The sequence below is a fragment of the Peromyscus californicus genome, unplaced genomic scaffold (genome assembly GCF_007827085.1).
Source record: "Peromyscus californicus insignis strain IS unplaced genomic scaffold, ASM782708v3 Scaffold_10__1_contigs__length_136768540, whole genome shotgun sequence".
Taxonomy (NCBI): domain Eukaryota; kingdom Metazoa; phylum Chordata; class Mammalia; order Rodentia; family Cricetidae; genus Peromyscus; species Peromyscus californicus.
The window spans coordinates 82,983,667-83,009,944 of NW_026294391.1; the positions used below are offsets into that span (position 1 = coordinate 82,983,667).

The 26,278-nt window shown below is 36.9% G+C and overlaps 1 protein-coding gene across 5 annotated transcripts in view; it reads right to left on the bottom strand.

Moving 5' to 3' along the window:
• The window catches only part of Pcdh19 (protocadherin 19), a 109,385-nt gene that overhangs the window by 26,811 nt on the left and 56,296 nt on the right, over positions 1-26,278 (bottom strand). For 3 of the 5 annotated variants that reach the window (XM_052735370.1, XM_052735343.1, XM_052735351.1), the window contains one exon: positions 18,084-18,256. In XM_052735370.1, the coding sequence (XP_052591330.1) occupies positions 18,084-18,256 (173 nt within the window). The remainder of the gene's footprint in view (positions 1-18,083; positions 18,257-26,278) is intronic. The other 2 variants (XM_052735360.1, XM_052735334.1) reach the window with 1 other exon arrangement.

Sequence of the window (26,278 nt, forward strand, 5' to 3'; positions counted from 1 at the left end):
ATTGTCTTTGTTACAGATCTCATCATTTAATGGAGGGAAACACATATATGCAGAATATATTCAAATTCAAAAAATAGACTTCAGACAAGAAATATTGACAAGATGCCTAATATGCTATTTATGAAGAATTAAATTGAATGAGGCACTTGGATCAGGCAAACCAAATTGGTTGTACCACTCACATTTGGAAAGGCAGCACTGTGGTGATATTTTATTTGTGCTCTAACAAATAAAGCTTGTATGGAGAACAGAGGAATAGAACAAGCCAAGCCACAAGTTCTTACCACTAGGAAATCCTCAGCCCAAGAGAGCTACTTCCTGTACACTCACGCCTCATATGCCTTTCAGTGCTCTGCCATCCTACTTCTTTTCTCCGCCCAGCTTTATCACTTCCTCTTTCCACCCAGCCCTATCACTTCCTGTCTGTCTGTCCAGACCTCCAGACCTCTATGGTTAACTAGCACTGGGATTAAAGGCATTTGCCACCACTTTTGGCTCTGTTCCCAGTGTGGCCTTGAACTCATAGAGATCTGAATGGATCTCTGCCTCCCGAATGCTGGAATTAAAGGTGTGTGCTACCACTGCCTTACCTCTATGTTTAATACAGTGGTTGGCTTCTTCCTCTGATCCCCAGATAAGCTTTATTAGGGTGAAAAAATAAAATATCACCACACAGCACTAAGCTGACAGTACAGAAAGTTTTCCCATTGATTAGGAGGGGGCATAATGTTAGAAAGGAGGTGAGGAGGAATACAGAAGTTGACTTTTATTGTGAAAGCAAGAGAAAGGCATGATAAGAGGAAATTCCAACAATGAAAGTGGAATCATAAAATTAAAGGCCAGGGACATAGATGAAGTCAAAACACCTAGAGAAAACAGCAATCACTTTCTAAAATGGAGGTACATAAAACTAAAACAGAAAGATGGATAGGCAAGAGGGCTCTTTAAAATCAAAGTAGAGAGTCTGTGACAAATGAGGCCCATTTAATTCAAGGAATATATAGAGTCTTTTCTTCTGTTTCTCCACTAAAACCAAAACATGGATGCTAGGCTAAGTTCTCCTCATAGATCAGTATCTCCAAAGGCTAAGCAGTGGAATTACTGGGAATAGTAAGGTAAATGCAGTTCTGAAGGATTGATAAGGCCCACATACCATATGGATTAAGTCCCCAAAAGACTTAAAGGCCCTCAAGGTAAGTTGGAGCAACTCTGGCCATAGGATTTTGGTAGGTCTAAGACACAGGAAATGGGCTAGTAGTCCTGAACTAATGGCCAGTTAAGAAATCAAAGGAAAGAGCTAATCATTCCATTTTGAGAAAGGCAGAGGCAGCTGCCAAAGCATCAGAGAGGAAACAGCTGTGTTCTTCACTTAGGGGAAAGACCTAATTAAGTTGAAAATTGCCAACTATTCAGAAATGGCGAAGGAAGATGAGAACATGAATTGGATGTACACGGAAAAGAGGACCACTTCCACAAATATACACACTTTGAAAGCTAAACACATGCAAATAAAAACCAAAAAGAGGAAGAATCTCACAATGTTTAACACAACCTAAATTGACCAATTTTTTTAAATCTCCATATCCTTCATAATAATGGAAGGATTTTTAGACCCCAAAGCCTCATAACTAAGAATCAGATTGTCTGATCTGCCTTGTCCTTTAGAAACAGAGAAAAGTTCAAACTTAGAGTCCCCCAATAACCTTTTCATGCTAAATAAACTCTAGTATGCTAAACAGGACATTAGCAACAGTGAGCCCCTCTAAATTACCAAGCCTACAATACAGGTAAAGGACTGAGGGGCTCACAGACAGAAAGGTCCTGGAGATAATACAGGGAGTTAGTGCAGATCCAGGACTTCAATCCATGTGCTTAAACAGGACTCCCCCCACATCTACACAACAACAAAAAACAAAACAAAAAAGGGAGGGGAAATACAATAATGGCTATTTAGAAATCCAGGGTGACTATGGTATATTTTAACAATGTGAAAAATATTTTTGCATCATCATTGAGAAATGGTCATTTCCAAGTTACCAGTACATACACTATCACACACAAAAAGCATGGCATGGTAGCCCATGCCTGTATTCTTAAAGCTCTAGAGAGGCTGTGGCAGAGGATCTCAAATAAAATAAAATAAAATAAAAATAAACATCCTGAGCTACAGAACGAGATCTTTTCTTAACAAAACAAAAGCAAATCTAGAATGACTGTGCCTCAGGAAAGCTGTACTTCAATAGGCCAGAAAAGAATAGAATAGTCTGATCCAAAAGAGCCCAAGTCAGAGGAAATGACAAGGAAGAGAAACTAAAAACTGATTTTAGTAGGCATTTGATGTGGTGTGGAAGTGGGGTAGACACCAATGGGAGCAAGAGACCAGCAAGGATAGAGTAGGAAGGCAAGAAGTGTTAAGCTGTGATTCAACTAGCATGTTGTGGAAAATGGGATTGCCAGTGACACAGATAACACAGCAGGCAAATTCCACATAAAATGTAAGAAAGTGAAAGACCAGCGACTGTAAGGATGCCGATGCAGTAGACACACCTGGTACTATCAAACATGCCCCGTGGGGTAGTTAAAGCAAACCCATTATTTCCCTCATTTCATAGCAATGCTTCTTACTCCTTGATCTTTTTGGCATCATGCTAGGTTCTGCTGCATTTTCCTGAAGCAACATGTCTTCCAAACTGGAAGAGGCAGCCCTTTTATACCAATGATGAAAACTTCCTGCCAATCCAGTAGCCTTTGAGACTTCAAGTAGAAAAACAATACCCTGGAGTCACATATGTAGGAAGCAGAAACTTTCTTCTGATCTATGTTCTGTGTTACAGTCAATCATTTCACAACTAGAATCTCTAGGATGACACGGATGAGAACTTCCCTGGGGAACAAACATTGGTAGATGACTTAAATGTTTAGTAGTATTTAGAATGAATTGATGAACACTTGCACATTTGAGATCCCCTATGACCTGTGTGGGAAACTGGAAGAAGTAAGAAGGAACCTAACTCAACCACATGAAAGAAGTCACAAAAAATGTTTAATAAAGGGTAACTGACTTGGGAAAAATGAGCAAAAATTTTCTGTGCCATTGGCTATTTCTCCATTTCCTATAAAAGTAAAGTATATGAAGTTGTCCCTCAACACAAAGAACATAGAATATAAGGCTAACCTGAAAACAGGAGGCATAGAGAAAGACCTAGACAAGAAATATCAAGGTAAAAGTATATAGAGGGAAGGGAGGGAGGAGACTGTAGTTAAAACAGCAGTGACCCATAGAAGAAAGGGATTGAAGTATTAGTTTCAGAAGAATAGATGAACTGTAAGACGTATGACCTTTTAGCCAAGCAGGAGGAGTTGTCAATCTTTAAGGAAAACAGAGACACTTAACAACTAAGAAAGAGGGAATGAACTGAAAATTAAGTCCATTGTACCCTTAAGAATTATTTGCTCCCTAATACCAGAGTTAAAAGCCTCTTCTCTGGTAGACCTTCACCAGATTTTAGCTTAACTATATTTTTTGATAGACAAGTGACCTGCTACTTCAATTTGATTTTTTACCCCAAGCTTTATGACATTGCCATTGAGCTGCTTCCAACAAATGAATGCCAAAGGGAGGAAATTAAGATGAAAGAACAATTACCCCTCAAAGCAAGCACACCATACCATCTGTTAGCTTGAATATGGCACTCATTACAGACCCACTGGCAAATGGCTACATGCTCAGGAATCTGAAAAGGTTGTGCCCTGAACCCAAAATCAGATAAAAGAAAGCTCAGCAGTGGAAGGGCTTTAACAATTGTCAAGCCCCTCTCTCTTCCTGCATTTAAAAAACAGGCAAGCCATGAATTAGCATGGCAAAAATCATGGACATAGGTACAGAAGCAGAGCATCGCAGAAAGAAGAGATCAGCACAGACCAAGCAAGGCCACTCACAGGACTATTTTGCTCGTACTATAAAGTGGGAAAGACACATGGGTGAGATGGGGGAGATGAAATCAAGAATGATTCACTTTTGGCAATTCCATTTTGAGGACCTACTAAAGAACAGGCATCGTGCTAAATGTTTGTCATACATTACTATCTCATTCAATTCTCACCACCTATCTCCCTGGCAAATTCTACCAATAGCCTTCATTATACAGATGTGAAATCTGGGCAGGCATTTAACATGTTTATAGTCACACAGCTATTAATCTGTGAAATGTAATGAGAACCTGAAGTCCCTGACTCTTAGGTCAGTGCCCTTGTAGGTAAATGTGATCACACTGAGATGAAAGCACCCAGGTCAACAGGACATGAAAGGGAAGGGCACGGGGGGGGGGGGGGGGGGGGGGGGGGGGGGGGGGGGGGGGGGGGGGGGGGGGGCAATCTAGCAATCTAATTCACAATTATAGTGTCCTAAGAAGAAGTGTGATGCATATAAACATGACCATGGTTATTGATCCTAGCCATAGTGCTCATGATTATACCTCATAAACATATAAGCTGAAATTTTGAGAGGTTAGTGACTTATCCGAGGCAGAGTAATAAACAAATAATATAGAAATTGCAAGTCCTTGTTCCACTGAGCTACGTGCTATAAAAATATTTTAGGGACCTATAATTATCTTTAATATTTTGCATATAGTACATGAATTTAGATTTTTAGGTCTAGAGAAGTTATATACTTCCAGCTACATTTGTCATGGAATGTCAAATAATGAAAGGAAAATTATTTTCACAATGAATTTGCCTTTTTAACACCATGTTGCTGATCCCTGTGCTCTAAGTTCTTTGTGCATAGCCTTAATTGCACACAGTTCTCTTTTGTCCCTCCTTTCAACATTTGCATACTGACAAATGCAAATACATCCTAAGTTCCTTCATAAGCCAAAACACTTTATGCTGCAAAATTGCGGCCTGTTAGCTAGACTCAATAGCATAGAACCAGTAAGGGTGAGCCATATAACTTAAAGTAGTATGAGACAAACAACTATACAGAATGTAAGGGTAGAATTATTTTTTTCATTTATCATTTCATTTAATGAGTAGCTGTCTCCTAAGATTTTAAAACTTTGTAAGAGCCTGTGGTTGAAAGGTTTTTTTTTTTTTCAATCATTAACAAATTCACTTTTCCCACTATAAAACAGGCAGAAATCCAAAGGTACATAAATTCCCATCATTTCTCAGATGACAGTGTCCCCATGGACCTGCTGTGAGCTCATTCATATGGCAAGGAGATATGACCTTTCAGGTAAGGAGCTGGGCATTTTTCAGTGCATTGTTAGAAGAGGAAAAAGAACAGAAAGGATTCTTTATATTCTTTATTTGTAGTGTGACTTTTTAGAAGAAAACTAGAAATGATAGATGTGTTTTCTTTTCTTTTTTCTTTTTTTTTTTTTGTGTGAAAGTCTGTCCATGATGTAGGAACAGCAATAACAAAAGAATCACAATGGTATCTGCCACTTGTCAGCTGCTTAAGAGCAATGAAGCAAGAGGAGAGCAGGCAAGAGCAATATGGATGATCCTAGGGACTGAGCTGTGCATTTTGTGACCTAGGAAAGGCTAAGTAGAGGTACCACTATCAGAGATTTGCTTATGTCACCAGGGTGCCAGAATACATGAATTTCTTATTTAAATTAGCCCAGACTTCACTTCAAATCTTTCATGGACATCCTATAATCTTTTATATCTCAAGAGGCTGCTTCACAGAAATGACTGGGCAGGGAATAGAGCTTTCCAACATCTACACATTTCACTGTGAGTAAACCGAGTAACAACTATCAAATGCTCTTTTGGACACTGACAGCTCTGGGTAAATTGGTGAGGTTGTCTGGCCTCCCTTTTCTATGCATTTCCCTCCTCTAAGACTATTTAATGTCTATAAATCATCCTCCTTGCATCTCTACCTAATCCCCAGTTTGGAACAATATCTAATAGAAATCATTTACAACTTAAAATGAATCTGAAAACATGCATTTACTCTCCTCCTGTGGGATGCCTGAAATTTGAACTATAGTCATAAAATGCAATGTGCCAACCTCTACTCAAAGGATTCCAGACAACAGCCAGCAGATAAGGAGTTTTGGAGGATAGGGATGCTGATATCAAACAAAATGAGAGGCTAGTTCACTGACTCAATCTACTGTTTGTGTTTTGGACACTTACTATTTGGCAGAAAAAAGACAAAGTGTTTTACCTGAATCATCTCATAACTACCCTCATAGGTAATTTCTCTCATTCTCCCATTTTGCAAGTGAGTCACTAAACTGAGGTCCACAGTCACCAATTGTCAAAGGTTAACCTAGAACTTAGATTTGTCATATTCCAAAGTCTGTATTCATATTCACTATGCTATGTGGCACGGCCAGCAATGTTGATCTTGAATATTGTGGAGTTTTATTATTATTTTTTGTTTTATTTTGTTTTTTGTTTTTTGGGTTTTTTGTTGTTTTGTTTTGTTTTTTTTTTTTGAGACAGGGTTTCTCTGTGTAAAAGCCCTGGTTGTCTTGGAACTCTCACTTTGTAGACCATGCTGGGCTCAAACTCACAGAGATTCGCCTACCACTGCCTCCTGAGTTCTGGGATTAAAGGCATGCACCTTTAATCACTACTGCCCAGCATGAGTAGTATTAAAGTATTTGTACTCTCTCATTAGAGCCAGCTCGTAACAGCTAAACTCCGTATTTATAGGTCACTATCTATCTAGAAGACTCCAATGAGAAGCAGAATTCTCAGACTTACCTATGAGGGTTAGTTACATCACATATATTAAAGGAAATCTTGATTATATCTCATTATATCCCTGTCAATCTTAGTTTCAACCACAGATATGTGTGCTTTAATTCATTTGTCTCTCATCACTTCATTCTAACATTCTGTACATTTCTCAGTCTACTAAGAGTCTGACTTTACTCTTCACTTTAAATGTCTCTTGTTCTTTGGATTTTTTTTATTCTATGCTTGTCTACCACTTATAGTTGCTGTAAAGGATAAAGAATACATTATAACATGTGTTACTTTTCCACAGTAATTCCAGAGATTGTTAGGATTCAAACGTTCTATATTAATGGCAGTAGAAATTTAGGATGCCATAAAGACTCCCAATAATGCTGCAAATTGAGTATGTAGTTCTGAACCTGAATTTCTGGTATAAGAATTTTAAGTTCTAAAAGGATCCTGTGTGATGATTAATATTGTTCTCCTCGAAGATGTCCTCCTTTTCTAAATCAAGTAAGACATTGTCTAGCTTTGTAAATCTCATTTAGGAGATTTTCCTTATCTAGATATTCAGTCCCACAGAATCTGTAAATCATTTATTTTAGATACTTTTTATTTTATTTAGAATACAAAAGAAAGAAACCAGTAAGAGGTGCTGGAGATGGATAAGCAAAAAACACAGGGTCCAACATGCTTCAAATGTTCATGATGTTATTTCTTTAATGATATACCTATTTGAAAGTGTTGGACATACCAAATGGAGTGGAATATGGAACTAGGTGGGATAAATAATACTGTCTTCCATCTTCTATGTGCAAATACAGTATTTTGAATGGTGGGCGGGACCATCTGAAAACCTATCATTTTTGAGTTAAGGAGCATTTCAACTTTAAAGATGTTTACTCCTTCCAAAACTACAACATTCATTCCTCGGCTCATTGTCCCACAGGAAGCAAAACACAACTTGAGCTTCACTCAAGCAATCAAGAGAAATTAAGTCCAAAAGACAAGGCAGAAAAATATAATCACTCAAGCTTTACTTAAATGGTCAGTCATTTTCCTTCATAATGAAAAACACTATACTAACACAATCCCTAATGTAACCTGTGTTTCTTTGAAAAAGACTGAACAGATAGTTTAAAGGTCACTAATTGGCATCGCAAAGTAAACACCAAAAGGTAAATAGGAGATGATGAGTTTGAAATGTTGGTTTCTTGGTGCCTGCTCTCGTAGTTCAGTTTGTTTACAGACTCATTAGCTGAGTAGATTGATTAGCAGCTGAATTCAGGAAGTGTTCACTTGCTGTGTTAGCAGAAGACTAGTGTGATTTGATGTACCTACACTCCAGTTAACTGGAACCCACTAGTAATGTTTTCTACATCAAAGAAGGAAGGATTCCCTTCCATCCAATTTAAGTTTAAATCAAGTATAAATCTGAAAGTGTTTGGTGAAGCTCAGGGAGGTATAATGAAACCTTCTACACTGACAGTCTGCACAAACAAAGATCTGCCTATACTTCTTTGAAATTCACTTGGTGCTTAGGCATTGTATTTCTGAGTTTTCATTTTGCCACTAAGCAAAATCACCCAGTATATAAAAACTCAGGCTTAACAGAGAACTCACAGATAATCACTCAACTTTTCTGAAATGTACAAACAGTTTGATGAGCATTGAGTCCAGAAAAATAATTTGTACTTTGAGCTGCACTCTGGTCTTTGTCATCAATTTGTATTCTGACATTAATACAGCTGTTCGACTGTTTTGTACATCAGTTTGTCTCCCAGAAAGAAAAATGGAACAGATATTTATATGCAGTGTGTCTGTGGGATGCAATAAATGCTTGAATTAAGGGGGCTAAATTTTCTGGCTAGTCATGGCAATAACAAAAGTTTCCCAAGTTTAAAATAATTTACTTTTGCATATCAATGATAGTTCACTTTCTGCCTCTAACTTGTCTTGGTTTATCAGCAGGGTACAACCTGACTCTTAGAAGCTGGAGGCATTTTTTGTTTCAATAAGCTCATTTTTCAATTAAATTAAAATCAAAACCATTCTTTTGGTTCATCTCCCAGATTAAAGCTAACTGACAGCCTCATTAATGATTAAAAACAGCAGGTGGTGATGGCTTGGAACAGTTTGACCAGTCTAAATATCTTGGAACCTACATCATTCCCCTTCTCCCTCTTTCCCATGTATTAAAATGGAAAGATTCTGTTGTTCACACAGGTTGGTAATTTTACAGACCGAAGAGCAGAGAGGAAAGCAATTCATCTATTAGAAGTGGAGAAAAATATAGAGATAGAGAGAATGGCAGCAGAGAAGTTGGAAAATATATCTCTGGCATAGAATTTGAATTTGCAAACTAACTCCCGGGAAGTTGCCTTGCTATAATGAACTAGGGCTACAAAGTTTTCCCAGGTAATTAGAGCAACGTAAGCTTATGGCGTTTCACTTAAAAGAAACAGCATTATAAATTATCCTTTTATTCAAACCAGTTTTCAATTATACTCCCACAAGACTTATAGGCTAGATTCTAGGGTACTGTTTAGAAAGTCCCTATGGCTTAACCAGTTGGACTAGGAGCCCATAAACTTGTGTATAGGGCTCCAATATCAGCTGTATTGAAATTTTTCCTGTTAAATTGAGACAGAATTCCAAGTACTTTCATTTGCAACTGAAGTGGGTATTACTAAGATTAAAAACAACAAAACTTACAGTTAAACAAGGTCTATTATTTTTTGTTTAGCAGCCTCACTGTTGCCAAAACTTGTGAAGAATAACAGAGTTTAACTATTATTTCTGATTACAGGGATCCTTAAAAGACAAAGTGTCTCTCAAAAAGCCTCTTCAGTATGGCAGTGTGAATTCAGAGTTCATTTTCTGATAAACTCCTTTAGCACCTCCTAGAGCCAGTGCCCTTCAAGTCACCTCTGTTACATGCCAGCTTGTACACACCTAGAGGCTCAAAGTAAATCTCTGACCTGCTTACTTCTCAGTAATGTCCAGAGTTCATCAGAAAACCTTAAATCTCCCACAATACCATTTTGAATTTGTCACCTACACACACGTTTCTACCCTCAAAAGATACACTTGATAACTCTAGAGACCATTTCATTGGCATTCTTTTTATTTGCATTTATTAACTGATTCTCTCTCTCTCTCTCTCTCTCTCTCTCTCTCTCTCTCTCTCTCTCTCTCTCTCTCTCTCTCTCTCTCGGTGTGCAGACATGTGTAAGAAGGGATAGTGTGCATACCTGTGCACAAACATAGAGACAAGAAAAAGGTGCTCTGTGCCTTATTCCCTTGAGACAGGGTCTCCAGATAAACCTGGAATTTGGCTGGTGGCCAGCAAGCCCCAGCAATCTTTTTGTCTCTGCCCGCTGCCCACACTGACTGGGCTACATACCCAAATTGTTACATGGGTTCTGGAGATTTAAACTCAGGCCATCATGCTTGAACACAAAGTCATCTCCACAGCCCCTCATTGACACGTTTTCTCAAGTAACTTTGAAGAACAATTTTATGTTCTCTACACTTAGCAGAATAATTGGTTTTTGAGATACTATTCTTCCCAGTTACCAAAAAAGTCTGTCATTTCCACCCACCTCGAGTATTAGAAGGTCATGTATGACCAAAGTCTAGAATATTTAAGATCTCCGAAACCCTCTACAAGAGCCTGTGTATAGTACTCTAACGAGCAATGCTTCTAATAGCCCTCAAGACAAACTTAGCCCTTGTCTGACCTGGTGCTTGGTGTTTTCATTTTTTTCCAAGCTGGAGTTTTATTATGTGGAAAGTCTTACAGGAAAAAAAGAAGTAAAAACATTTCCTTGTAGAAAATTTACCTTTTTAATGTGGATGTATCAAGTAAGCATTCCCTGGCTCAAAGTGAAGACAGAGATTATAAACACCAGGAGAAAACCTAATTCTTGATGAAAGAAAAATATGGATGGCAAAAGAAAAGCCATTTCACAAGTGCCCACATAATAAAAAGATGATATATAATTCTGATAGTCTTTAAATTGTGTCTAAAATTGTTACCATACTTAATTCCCCATATTTACTTCATAGTAAATGTAGTAAAGGGGAAAGAACCAGAAAAATACAAATATTCAAATACCATGTTTAGACTCATGCTTCTCTATCCTGGTAGGTTATTATGGTTCTTAGCCACATTGTTGTAGACAGAAATAAGTTCACATAAAAAGAAAGTTTCAAAAAGGATAATGATCTTCCTATTTTAGTGCATCTTTTGAGCATGTGAAGCAATCAATATTATAGTATCTTATACTATGGGTCACAATTCTATATAGGTTCATGTAACTGAATGTGGAGATTGTAAAAAAAATAACAATAATAAAATGTTTCTGGACACACAATAACAACCAAAATTCAATTTGAATCAAACACATGTTGATTCCAAGGTGTTTTAGGCAGTGCTAGTTCACATTAAATCTTGTAACAGCATTGCAGCTCTGGTTCTTAAAAGACAACATGCACACTTTGCACTGTGCATACCATGATACCACTCAACACCAACTAACACTACCCGAAGCACCTCGGTCATAATATCAAATGGTATGAAATTCTGTGTTTTTATTACACTGTTCTTCTAGAAACATCACATAATTATCACATAAAACAAAGGCTAACAATTTTCTACCATCATTCCTCAGAGTATACCAAAGTAGTATATTTTTAATTACATTGTCTTAGAATATTTCATTTTGAAAGTTGATGGTAGAGCTGCTGACTTGAGTTTCATTTTAAAAAATCATTAAATGAATTTTGGCTTGAGATTAGGACATAATACTGAAGAATTCTGAAATGGGCATAAACATACTTCTGCTATTTCGTACTATGTATTTATGCAAAGTAGTGTTCTCTTTATTGATGATTATAAAATCAAAGTATTTGTCAACTCTGAAAAAGTTAAATTTTCTGTATCCTGCAGTATAAAATATTCATCCAATATTTAACTCTTTATGTAAAAATAAATAATTATATTCATATTATTTATATGCAAATTTCCTTTCATTTTTAATAAATGGTAAGATATTTTTTAAAACAAAATTCCCTATGATTTATTAACAGGAACTGTTTTATTTGTATACTTACTTGGTGTACACATATACTTCAAGTCCTTTAAATATTTTTAGAAGTGAAATAAGGTAGTGAGTGGGAAAATTTTAAGAAGCCGACATTTTGACTTTGCTCTTATCTGTTACCCTATTGGCAGTATATTTATTCTTCCCCGCCTACAGAACTTACTTTTGCATGAAACATCTGGAAAAGATTCACCTAGCAAATCGCCCAAATAGAGTATAATTTTATCTATCATATAATCTTGGGGTCTGGCTTCCTGTTATTTCTCCAATGGGATCCCACTGCACCAAAGTATCTTTTAAAATGCATGTTGCTTTCCAGTTCAAATAATCTTAATTGATTTCTTCACTGCTCATATGGCAGTCTATTCCACATTGGACCATTTACGCTATTGGTCCATAAACTTCTACAGACTCAAACTTTGAGTTGTTCATTGAGCTCCCTTTGTATAGCCTCTGTCCTCTAGTGCTTAGCAACACTGAAATTCATAATGTAAGGTAACCAAGATAGCACATGGCATTCTTTGGATGAATAATGAATCTTTTATCATAACTTGTATTAATAGTAAATTTTCAAATGACCTTGAATATGAAACAACTAAAAACTCAAGATGTTAAAAAATATTTTGTGTGTGTGTTTCTGTGCGTGTGTGTAGACTCATGAACGCACATGTGCACACACATGCAATTCATTTTCCTATCTGAAAGAAGATAAAAAGCTGGTTTTATTCCAAAGTCTTGCATGGAAAAACTGATGAAAAGGTTTTAAATTAAATTTTCTGATCAAAAGGCTTATACCAAAATAATGTTAGTGAACAAGTGCTAACATCATGGACGTTTCCACTAGTTAAGACCAACTTTTTATTGCAATGACTGTATTGTAAATAAAATATGAATGATGCTTTTGCAGGAATCTGATTATCTAATACAAACATGTAGTTGAAATAAATAAAAGCTCCACCTCTCACCTCTCTTACTAACGTCAAATGTTATCTTTGACAATGGGAACAAGGCATTGAATACCCATAAGCCAGCAAGGCAATAAATCTATCCGAAAATTCAACCTCAGAGCAAGTATATTTTAAAATGTTTCTAATATTATTGTGCAAAATTAGAATATCAAGAAATATATTTCATGATGTTTTCATAAAATAAGATTTCTTAGTCTTTTATATTGGCATAATATTAACAATTTTATTATTGAGGTCATCTCAGCAGACCCTAAATAAGGCAAAGTAAAAATATGATACTTTGGTAGTCAATAACAGCAGAGTTAACACATTGCCATACACCTCAAAAATATTGTTGAGTGAAAAATGGCAAGATAGGTCAGTCGGTATAGACTTTTACAGTCAAGCCTAATGGATCGAGTTCAATCCCCAGGACCCATATGGTGGAAGAATAGAACCAACTTCCCCAAGTTGTCCTCTGACCTGAACATGTAACATGTTTGTCACTACATGCTTGAACACTCCTCACTCTCTCTCTATGTATCTCTCTATCTCTATCTCTACCTCACACACACATTCAAATACATAATAAATAAATATAGCATGATTTTTTTATTTTGAATGAAGTATTAAAGTGTTTTGTGTATGTATTATTCCTTCTTAATATCAAAATACTATACTACCTGGGGCAGAATGAATGAAGCTGAAAGGTACATATATAACAACATTGTAAACATGATCCTATGTTCAAGTAATTAAACATTTCAATGGGTACATTTGCAAGAAGATGAAGATATTTCTAAAAGTTTCTATAGGAACAAAACTAGGGAAGAAATAACCACATGAATTGCAAAACAGTATATCTAGCCTCAAAGATGCTAATTCAGGTCCAGGGGGATCTAATCAACCTCTTTGTTGAAGTAAAGATAAAACTTTTTGACAGCAAATGCTATTCTGATAAAATGGAATTTTCAATTACTCTATGAACATCTGGTCCATGCTACAATTGCTGGAGCCCAGCAGCACATTGCTTTGCAATGTCACAAAATATTCTCCATTGAGAACTCCTTGTTTTGCCAAGAGATTAATTGCAATGAGTGTTTGGAAATTTAGTGAGGTGAGAGGTAAGTCAGGGGATAGATAAAGAGATAAAGAAAGATGTTCAGTCACTGAATTATAATTTTATTAAAAGGCTAAAGAAAATGAAATTCTACATTGGTGATAGAGTGTTGAGGGTGCAAACACCTTAATATACTTGTGGTTGACACTAGTCTGTGCATGGAATGAATAATGTGGGACATTTTTATCAAGATTTTGTAGCAGGGGTCACATTAGGTGCACACCAAGTTCTTCTGATCCACATTTTACACAGAAAATATGTTGAGTGATATTTAAGTGATAATAAGCTTTTAAATAAGTTAAGTAAAATGCAGAAGAATGTAACACTTTCCAAAATAAGGCAATGATTATCTTGCATTTGGGTATGTTTGGATGTAAAACACAGATAAACATCACTGTAAATTTCTGTGCATTGCTTCTATTTGATACCAATTAGCATGGGAAGGAAACCAACTCAGTGTTATAGTGAACTCCAAATTAGGTGCATATTAGAGCAATTACAGTCATCTTTTCAGTAGATGAATTTATAATTAATAACTAAAATCACAAGGAATGAAATTGAGTGTGATTTGAAACAAGTTACTTGGGATTGGAACTAGTGTGTGATTCTAAGCTATGACCCCCATAAACTTCAGTGTCATGTCCATATTACACATTTAAGCACAATGCAATATCCACATCACCACACATGACCTTGCAAAAAAGGTGAGAGGGAAGCAAGAGGTCTACTAATCCCAGTACTACTCATGTCAAAGAAACATTGGCTAAGGAGAGATTCAAACTGGCAATGCTCTCAATTATGCAGCAAAACCATGAGCCACTGCCATCTTTCTCCACCCTACTTGTCAATTTCAGGCATTAAAGGAGTCAATATTCTTATCTTCTCATGAAGGTTGTAAATTTACTGAATAAAATCAGATAGGGAAAGCATTGGTTAAGAGATGCGATTGTGACTCCCAAGCTCAGCATCAAATCACCTCAGGAGCCAAGTCAGAAGATAAGCCTGCCAAATGTGACAACACTTCCTTGTTCTCAAGGTATTTTGAGAGCAATTGAGAGATAATATTCTAAACAGCATAGTGTGTCAAGAGAAAGCACATGTTAAAAATGTTCCATTATCTTCTTTTCTGGGAAGCCACAAGATCCACAGGACTGGGGACAAACCTAGATAAGCCATATTAATTCTTGGGCATGAAGGATAGCCAAGAAATCTGGAATTCTGTGGCAACCAGGTAATTACGCTCAGCAAGTTCACCCACCTCCTGACCTGGTTTCAAGCTTGTTAAGAGAGATGCCAGGGTTGAACGTAATGTAGAAAGCAGAGGCTCTTATCATTCCTTTGCTGCCATTCTGACCCAGCTCACAAATATGTTTGTGTGAAATAATCAAAACGCAATCCAAACTTTCCAGTGACTAGGGTTTTGACCTTTGAATTTGAAAGTCCTTTAGTCTCCTTCCTCCACTGAACATAGTGAGTCTGGGGTTCCTATGCCTAGGAAGAGTTTCATAGAAAAGCTACTGAAAACTAAGACATTTGGGCCTTTACTCAAGACAGAAAATCACCTTGTCATTCACACTGAGCAGTCTTACGCTGTAGCAAAGTTATAAAAATACTGAAGAAACCTAGGGCAGTACAATGAAGCCTAGGGCTTCAGTGTCTCTCAAAAAGAGTGGACCAAATATAATTTGTACCTTTTAAAATATTGACAATACAATATGAGATCATATAAAAAGCCATTCCTGCCTGCTCAAGGAGAAAATAATGAGTGTATAAAATCATTTTTTGTTTGATATTCCTGGGCTTTCCCATCAAACACATGTCCCCACATGTACAGAAAAAGGGGCAATACTAATGTTAAGAGTAGAAATGTCATAAGGAAGACCCACAGTTATGACATCCAAGGTGAACCAAACTTGTCAATACAGTGGTGTAAGGTAACCTTTATTGGTTGCATTTGGTGTGATATTGCACTGGTTCTCACAAACCAAAAGATTCAGAATTTTGCCTGGGGAGTTCAAGATCAGGAATGTGTAGTGAATTCACCCAGTGAGTGTCTTTCAACTACTGAGCCTGAGGATAAAATAGGATGCACTTACATGAATGCACGTTTGAGACAACAAATGCTATAAAATTTTAAGTGGTTGGAATAGCTGTTATTTTTTGGAGTCATATAATCAACCCAAGTTAACTGGTGACACAGTTCCTGTGGCAAGCCTGGAGTTGATTTGGAATACACAGTTACATATCATTAACAGAATCATCAGAAGTTGTAGGGTATCACACGTAAAGACTGAGATGTAAACAAGAGTTCAATTCCTTTTGTCACTCAAACTAGAAAGGACCAGGTCAAGGATTGACTCAAAGTGTAGCCATCACTGGAACAATAAAAAAAAATGAAAATAAAAGCATGTAAATAAAATAATAAAAAAATGTAAAGGTATTGTCAGAATGGTATATACTAAGAAAAAATGTGTCTACATGCATGAGTGTGTGTGAAATCATCATTTTTTTATGTAAGAGCGTCTTCGGATATTGTTACATATTTGTTTTCTAATATTCTTGATGTTATTCAATCTACACAGTACATAATGCAACCCATTTATAAGAAACACTCAGAACATCTAGCTGCAACACACTGATATTGTTTTCCTCAAGAAATGTGACAAAAAATTAAAACAGATGTTGGTCTAGCTAGGCATAAAGTGAGAATCAATTACGACTATTTTCTTTCCTGGAGTCATTTCATTTTAGAGAGCCTCTAACAGAAAACCTTTCTGATCTAAATGAAGAACGCATTTCTTTGAGATACACAAGAGTAGGAAATGATACATATCTGTCTGCATACTCTGAGAATTAAATTGCCTCTGTTTCAGCTATATAAATGTTTAATTTTTCATCCTCAGTCATATAGTAAGGTTTCCCAGAAAGTATATTATCTCTGCAGATGTCACCACTCTCCAATTAAGGAAAGGAGCAGGGTACAATTGGTAGTGACCTCTCTATATTATAGAATTTGACACTTGAGTCTCCTGAGGAGAGAATGGATCCGACAATTTAATAGAATCTACAGTGGCTAATTTTTTCCATGAAAAACATTTTGTTTTGTGAATCATGCATTTTTTGGATTCATTTAGAAAACCAAAACAAAAGAGTTTAATGATGTTTACAGTGAAATGAGACAGCTGAAGACCAGCACGTAATCACCATATTTTGTTTTCTCATCTTTAAGACTTTTAGCAGTGGGGCTTCCAGCTGAGCATGAGACTAGCTTTTCTCAAGACATAGCCAAGCATTCTGAAGCTTCACTGAGCCTAAACACCAAATTGAATTCATACTTCTTAATTGGGAAAGACAGGCTGTTTGCATACTATGTTTACATCAGTAAAATATTGAAAATGACATTTGTGCCCAAGTCCATATGAACAATCTGCCTTCACTGAACTCTGCTAGTGTTTTCATACTCTGGTTTCTGCCTATCACAGTTTTAAAGAGCATCTCTTCCTAAAAGTACTTGTGTCTGGGTTCATACAAATAGATTCTCTGCATACATGATGATGTGGGCTCCTGACATGTGCTTTGCGACTCATTCATTTCACAATTCCAGAAGGCTTTGTACTGACACAGTCACATTCTCTTAGCCTATCTCCCCTATATCCAGTGACATGGACTTCTGCAGTAGCTCCATGGCCTTGGAATAGCAGTCCTGTAGGTGAAATGGAAAGTCTAGCAATTTCTATCCTCAGGAAAGACTACAAAATCTGTGGGAAGAGAACAGGGTCTCTGGGGAAAGTTCGCCAGACTAGTAGAGAAATAAATCCCACCCCTCTGGTCTCATTAGAGCTGTGTTCTATGCAATTTAATTGATTAGCTGAATCCATGGACTGTAGCATAAAAGCCATTTATTCCTGATGAGAAAGCATCTGCTTACTTCCTATGTGCTCAACAGTTATTTTTTTTTAAAAAAAGAATGTGAATCCAGTCACCTTAATCACCTTATAAAATGCCCATGCCCCAACATTACATAAGGAGGTAGACTTATCCTGATAGATGCTATAATGCCTCAAAACTCTCTAGATGCTGCTAACATGTGAGCTAAGTGAATACCTTCATAATGTGCACTGCAGTAAAGTAGTACAATATGTCTAGAAAGATTCTGGGTTCTTTGGAACATATAGTTTCGATTTAACGTTGTCCATCCCTTACCATGGTCAGGCATCTGAGATCCCATGGAGGTCACGCTGGTGTTCAGCACATCATTCACAGCAGTATCACAGTACAGGCTCCTCTGGACATCATGCTCACTGTCAGTCTGGTCACTCTCCTCATGTCCACTATCCTTCAGGCTGTTGCCCTCGAGGTCCTTGAAGGTGGAGCTGCTGGGATGAAGAAAGGACGTTAATTTACCACTGTGATAGATCTGATTTTTTAAATCTTTCCAAGCCAGGATGATGTCAGCTCTGTAAGGAGGCCAGCAGTGGCTAGATTGTCCAAGAGGGTAAAAATATGGAGAAGAGACATTTCTGTTTGAAGATAATGAAACATAACAATACAGACAGGTTCTCAATATTGGATGCTGATCCAGCTAATACTTTCATTTGCTTCTTTTTAGTGTTTTACTACAGGCGAGGTGGAAGAAGATAGAAATCTCAAACCACTTCTAAAGAATGTCACCATTGCAGTTTTTCTATTCCAATACAGTTAAAGTCAAATAGAAATAGCCAATGTTTTCTGAGAAATTACTGTTCATAAGTTACTGTTTTAAAAGATCAACATTAACTTTTTAAGCCATTCAGGCTGTATAAGAAAAAGGTGCTAATAATATTATTATTTGTAGATGACATAACAGAGATACACAGAAGTTAAATAACTCGCCCAAGGTCACACTACTGGAAAAAAAAAGTGTGGTACATCTAAGATCAATCCCAGCTTGTCGAGTTTCAGTGCTTAAAATCTTAACTAGTATGTAAATTGCTTCTCTAGAGATATCTACTAATCATCAACTATAAAAAGCAAGAATGGCAGAAATTGAGGTAGTGTAATTAAAATTAAAAGGATGATCAGAGTTGGAAAAACCAGGTCAGTTTCCTGGTTATTTGATTGCTTGTTTTGTTTTTAAGACAGGGTCTCATTCTGTGCCCCAGGCTGACCTGGAACTTGATACATATAGCCCACACTGGCCTTTGAACTTATGATAAGGATAACAGTTTCCTCCTGCATCCTGGGATTACAAACCTAAACTGCCATACCACGTGGCTCACTTGTCAGATTTGAGTAAAAATGGCAGAGGGACCAATTCAAAGAAAAGGAGGACTGGCAGTAGCTGAGGAAACTGTTGGTGCATGGAACGTATTTGGGGTAATTTTATGAGTCTATTTGACTGGACCAAGAGTGATCCAGGTAGCTACTTAAGCCTTATTTTGGAATGTGTCTTTGAGCGAGTTAGCTGAAGAGATTAGCATTTAGATTGAAGAACTGAGTAAAGCATGTATCTTTCACCAGTGTTGGTGGGACTCATCCAATCCATTGAAGAAGACCTGAAAAGAACAATAGGCAAAAGGTTGAATATCCTTTCTGCTTGAACTGAGACATCAATATTCTCCCATATTCAGTGTTCCTCATTTTCAGGTTTTCAGGCTCAAACTAGAATCTCTACAACTGGGTCTCTAATTCTCAGACTTTCAAATTATACCATCTTCTTCTCTGTCCTTCTAGCCTCTTGGTAACAGAGCACAGAATTCCTGAAGATTCCACAACTACATTTATCAACGTCTTAAACTTTAAACATTCACAGACCTCCCTCTCAGAGACATAAGAACATTCACTACATATGGTAAAAAGCTATGCCATGGACACAAGGATACACTGTCACTCTGCACGTTTGTCCTAAAGGAAGCACACAGAAAATTAACACATGACCAACCTGGATGTTGAATGCTTGCTGACAAAATTAAAAAGTGAAAGATCAAGAGGGTAGTAACTGGAAAGCCATGATTTTAACAAAATGCAGTTTGATTATGCAAAGCACTGTCCTATTAGTTAATTATTTCAGAAAATACATCTTAGCATCAAAGTCACTAAAATCCAATAACTCAACAGGCCAGTTCATTCAGCTCTGCCAAATTATGTCACAGAGGTAACTTGGTCCAATTAACCTATCAGAACACAGGTCTCTTTAAGAAAATCCTACAGTTCTTTCATGGACAAAAAGACCAATTGGAAACTCGTGATTTAGAAGTGGTTCACCATTTCTAGCTTCATGGCACAGACTCTATGGCTTCCTGTATATACTAATCCAAAGTTTAAGTAGATTCAAAGTTTATATTTTAGAAACAAAAATTGGCCCTGCCTACAATCATTCATATACCTCAAGAGAGAAAAAAAATGACCTGCCTGGATGATATTACAGGCCGTTCCATTTTTATAACAAATATTAGCTTTTTAACCTTTATCATCTGGTTCTGAAACATAATGAAAAGTTCTTTAAATCCTCAGCACAAAAACTGCCGTGTTAAGCCAAAGAACTCAAGTCTAAACTGAATGCATTTCAGCAGTTGCCAAAATTTGCTTGAGATATATGATGGTGAATGAAATAGTCTAAAGACAAATGTAATTGGCCATCCCTTAGAATAGGGCTTCTTAATCTTGGCACTATTGAGTTTTTAGGTCACACAATTCTTTTCTGTGTACATCCTGTGCATTATGAGATGTTTAATGGGCCTAATGACCTTTGCCAATTAGATGCTAGTGATGACCCCCATGAAGTTTAATAATGAAAATTTTCTCCAGGGAGACACTGCCAAATCACCCTCAGTTAAAACAACTGTTCTACATTTTTTCACCAGTATTCTTGTAATATAGTGTGCAAGAGAAAGCACTGAACTTGGAGTCATTAAAGCAAGTGATAACCAGCAATCTACCACTTCGTTTATGCAGCTCTGGGCTCCATATCTAATCCTCAATTTCCTGGCCTTGATAAATGCACTTGATGAAGTCTCCCTCACAAGACCATTCTGAGGACTCAGTGAGATACTTTGCATGAAGAGCCAGATAGAAATAGGTGTTCAATGAAATTATCATTATTTAATATGATCATTATTCTGTATTATAATGCCTCATTCACATCACAGTTAAATAGTATGTATGGCTATGGTATTTTATGAGATTGGTACAAGAATTTTATATTTATTTAAAGAATGCTCCTATCTTCTGTAAACTACTATCAGCCATTGTCCATTATTCTACTTCTTCTAAAATCCAGGAACAGAAAAATGTCTTTCCTGTCAAATATGTGTCCTTGCTTTATTGAATGATAAAAACTATATGACCCGATGCACTTTTCATATTGTCTTGGCTTCTCAAAATCTTCAAGCTAAGCATAATGTTTAATTGCACCGAGTTATCTCATCTCCCTGGAAGCTGGTGATCTCTATCTCACTTCTAATTGGTTTTAGATCCGCCTTTTAAAAATTTGGTCATCTATTTTATATGCATCAGAATGCTGCAATCTACCTTGGGGCTTCTGAGTTTTTTGTTTGTTTGTTTGTTTGTTTGTTTCAGGTTTAAAAATAACATAAAATATTAAAACTGTTAATGATTAGCTATTAGGGTCTAAGGAACTGCTGGGGTGAGCAAGAGAAGAAATATCAAAGGTAGAGCCACTACCCTCTCAAACCTCAGGATAGTTAACTCATTTAAAGATCAGTTTGTCCATCTGACAAACTAAGTACCGCTTACTGTGATCTTGTAAGGACATTTAGTGGCTTAATGAATGGATTTGTGTAAGGCAGTTTAAGAACCAGTGAGCAAGATGCTGCAAACAGTAAAACAGCCTGGTAAATGGCTACTCACCCAAAACAAATAACAATTTATGCCAGGCATAAAAAATGCTGATTTCACTTGCTTTATTACCTGTGTACCTCTTGGGAGATGAGAGACTTGTAAAACAACTTTTGTGGGACAATAAATTAGGGGCACCTGTTTCCAATAGTATTGTAAATGCAAATGTTTCTATTACCGCTCTGGTGCCCAGCAGAGGAACAAGTTCAGTTTAAAATACCTAGAATAGGGTTCTTTACACAAGAGTTAGTCTACATGCTTGATAAAAAGAACATTACACTAATACTAACCTGTATGTGCCCTTTAAAATATTACTTTTGCAAAAGATGGAAGAACCTGAGAGGATACTGGTCATATCTCCAATAGGTGATGCCACATACATAGAGAATGCCATTTGCAATGGAGAAGAGAAAGTCAAAAGAGTATTGTAACTGGCTTTTAAAAAGTGTAATCTAGAGTGTTTTCTGGACCATCTTTGCCATCACCTTGTAACCTGTTAAATTTGAAGCTTCTCTAAGGATGGAGTTAAAGACGGCTTTTACCAATGCACAGAATTATTTAGAAATTGCTGTTTTAAAAGAAAGAAAGCTTACTGCTGTTTTATTGTAATGGGAAAATGATGATGTTTCCTTCCACTACTTTCTCTTGTTTATCTGAAAATTGTACCAAATACTTACTATATACATGGCACCATACCAGATGCTACAGAACTCTGGGACAGTTTTGGTAGTAAAGAAAACCAGGGTTCATTTTCCTTTCTAAACTGCTTCTGATGTGTTGCTCAATTACTGTTGGGTTTTCTTTGAGCTACAGCCTCATGTTCTGCTTGATATGGATCCAATAGCACTACAGGAGTAGATATTAGCCACCAGCGCAGAGGGCAAGCTTGAGGAAAGAAAGGTGCAGCCATGGTAAAGTAGCACTGCTGGCCTTCCTTACTTTGAGAAGATAGCAAGGATACAAACATAGTGGGAAGAAAATCCCACTCAGAAAAAATCCCCACCTCACTTAGTTTGCTAATATGGGCTCAGAAAACACCTCCTGTATATCTTCAGATTGCATATAATGTTATGGAAAAATATTAAACCTCAGAGATAAAATGTTGGAATTCCTCCATACAGAAAATTATGGGGAATATGCCATAGACCTTCTTTATTCCTTCCAGATCCACTCCTCATGCTTTTCTAGTTTGATTAATGTCTGTGAAACCTTTAGATTTCTATTGATATTACCCACGAGGATGCAATACAGAAAATGAGACAATAGAAGATGGATGTCAAGGTACTGAATGTCCGTCCTATGAAATCATTCCATCATGACCACAGCCCTAAACTGACCAGAAATAATTATTACTCCTCCCATGTTTCTCTTGATGAGTCTCTTCAGTAGTATTTTTAACTCCTTTCTTCTTATACCAGAAAAAATGAAATGCATCTTGTTGCATCCTTTTATTATTTCATGTAGAAATCCTGACTACTACAAAAAAGGACCAGGGATGGCCAGTGCTCAACTATCAAATGTAGACAGGTTTGAAAGAATAAAAGTGTCTGTGTGTAAGATTCTGGCCAAGATTCTGGCTATTATGAATAATGCTGCTATGAACATAGTTGAGCAAGTGTCCTTGTGGTATGATTGAGCATTCCTTGGGTATATGCCCAAGAGTGGTATCATTGTGTCTTGAGGTAGATTGATTCCCAATTTTCTGAGAAACTGCCGTACTGATTTCCAAAGCAGCTGTACAGGTTTTCACTCCCACCAACAGTGGAGGAGTGTTCCCCTTGCTCCCCATCCTCTCCAACATAAGCTGTCATCAGTGGTTTTGATCTTAGCCATGTTCATAGCAGCATTATTCGTAATGCTGGTTTCCAGCCAGAACCTGGAAACAACCTAGATGCCCCTCAACCAAAGAATGAATTTTTAAAAAAAAATGTGGTACATATACACCATGGAGTACTCCCCATGGGAGGCCTTACCTTTTTGGAGGAGGGAATGGGGGTGGGTTGGGGGAGTGGAGGCACAAATTACTCAAGGTCAGAGAATCAGATCTTGCTTTACCCAGCAGGGTTGCATAAGGGGATGATTTGACCATGGGCACAGTTACCAGGTGTTTGGAAGGGTCTGCACTTGGCTGAATCTAGCAAGGGAGAGGTCTTTTGCCTTGCCCCTTGGCATTGTTATAAAAATATCTTTTGAATAAAGTTCTGGGCCGATGGGTATTGATCAGGTCTTCCCAAAACTATCCTGTATTTCGGTCTTTCTTCTTGTTGGCTAGGCCTATCATTCTACTGATATTTTCTTATCTCTCTCTCTCTCATCAAGAGTACCCAGGGTAAAGTGAGGGCAGTTCTCCCACAGAGAGGGAAGGCTTGAGGGGAGCAGGAGGAGGGAAGAGAGGGGGTATCTGTGGCTGGTATGTAAAATGAATAAAAAAATTCTTAATAAAGAAAAATGAAAAAAATATAAAAAAAGAGTCTGGCCAAGAAATCCCAAAACAACATTCCAAGAAGTGTCCTTAGACAGCTAGAAATTGAATATAAGATGAGAAAAAATGTATAGGAAACAAATTCTAAGAGTTAGGCTGAACTTTTCCAGACATTTTTAAAATTCAGAGGTTTGTTAATAAAATTAAGACTTATGGCAAGATCAGAATTTCCTGTCCAGGAGCTTTTTTTTCAAACATGGGTCTTCAGGAAAACATATACATCCCTTAAACATCTTGGATGAACACTTCCCACGGCTTGATCCCTTGGGATCAGTGTTAATATTAGTCACCACTGTCATTTCCTACCATTTTACACTTTTAATGGTTATTCTCCTGAAAAGGATAGCACACAAAATATCCTGTTTCTTTTTAGGTATTTTCATTTTTCTAAATGCAACTGGCCCCATATATTCTAAGACCTTCATGGGTTCCCAAAACCGTCACAGTTCTATAAAAAGAAACTGATGAAATTGTGTGTGTTCCCAAGCTTTCAGATGTTTCCTCTTAATCAGGTAGTCCCTGATAAATAAACTACTATCTTTGATTTCAGGCCACATCTGGAGATATTTCCTCCAAGAGCTCACTCAGTCCAGGATGTAGCTTTTGTGCGCGTGTGCGTATAAAAAAAATACAAGTAAAGTAATTAATCAAAATCAGAGATTTCTAGTGAGTATCAAAGCTGTCGTGGAAATACATGTATCCCCAAAGCTAAATGCTTTAACATAAGTCTTTATCTCATAAGTCTGCCTTGTAAGTTGGATATTTGGAGCTGATCTAAGATGTGCAGGTCCCCAGGAGTCTTAGCCTTCTACGAGGCTATGAAAATCAGTCTTGTGCTATCAGTTTAACCTAGTCAGAGAATTTCCAGGTATCCAGAACAAGCTAGCTCCAGAGACCTGTAAGGATCAAGCAAGCCACTGTTTTTACCAGTTCAAAAAGAAGCTTTGAAAATAACAGTCCTAAAGCAGAAAACAAAGCAGTATTTTCCTGCAAAGCCCCTCTAATCAGTACATATGAAGAGGCTTTTTCTTTCTTCCTAAAATAAATTTCTTAGATAATTTTCATTTCCTTATCTTTTGTCCAGAGGATTCTTCCCAACAACTCCAAAATGTTGTGAATTATACTATGACTGGTAATACAGGATAGCCATTTTAAGATGACTAATGATCATTATTTAAGGTCACAAGCTATCCCAAGCCAATATAGATAAATCTACCATAGTTTGGGGGGTTACTGCAGCATCATAAACTAAATCAGATGTGAATTCAAGTTTCTTGTACAAAAAGCAAGGATTTTGCTTTTTGCTTTGAATCCCACTCTTACAGCGATATAAATTTATGGGATTACAGCCAGCAAAATAGTAGAATTTTCAGATCTTTCCCACTGCAGCTCTATTATACCCTGTTTGTTCCTCTGCTTTATTGCTATTATTTTAACAAACAAAACTCAGTGTTCAATTTTAACTACAGAATAACTACTGGACCATTCAAGAGGCTATTTACATGAAACAGCAATAAAGGCATCATCTGAATGGTCAACTTCTAGATTACTTTTGCGCACCAAGTTCTCTCCTTTGCTTAGTTCTACCTCGATAGAGGGTTTCCTAATCTCATCTTCCTCTCAATTGTAAGAATTTAGGACTCACCATACCAGGTGGAATCTTGTCAATATTCACCTCTGCTTTGTACTCAAAATGTAGCTAAGTTATAACCAATCAATCATACAAATTTCAGATTTCAGCCAAAACATTTCATAATGCCTTGACAAGTATAAAGTTGGAAATTTTTCTTTTCCTCTTTCATCTAGAAAGTACTATAAAAGATATTTCATCTGTCATTGAAATATCTTTACATTTTCAAAACTGCCAAAATAATAACAATCTTAGAACATACTACAAGCTCCACAAGAGAACAAAGGTTGAGACCTCCTATTATTTAACTGAGCAGCAACAAAAATTTGGAAATGAGTATGATTTTGAAAGTTTTCTAATTTTTCTGATCTTTCTAACATTGATTCCAAAATCACCAATAAATATTTTATGTTATCTCAATTTCATTTTTAATTTTGCATATGTTTTGAT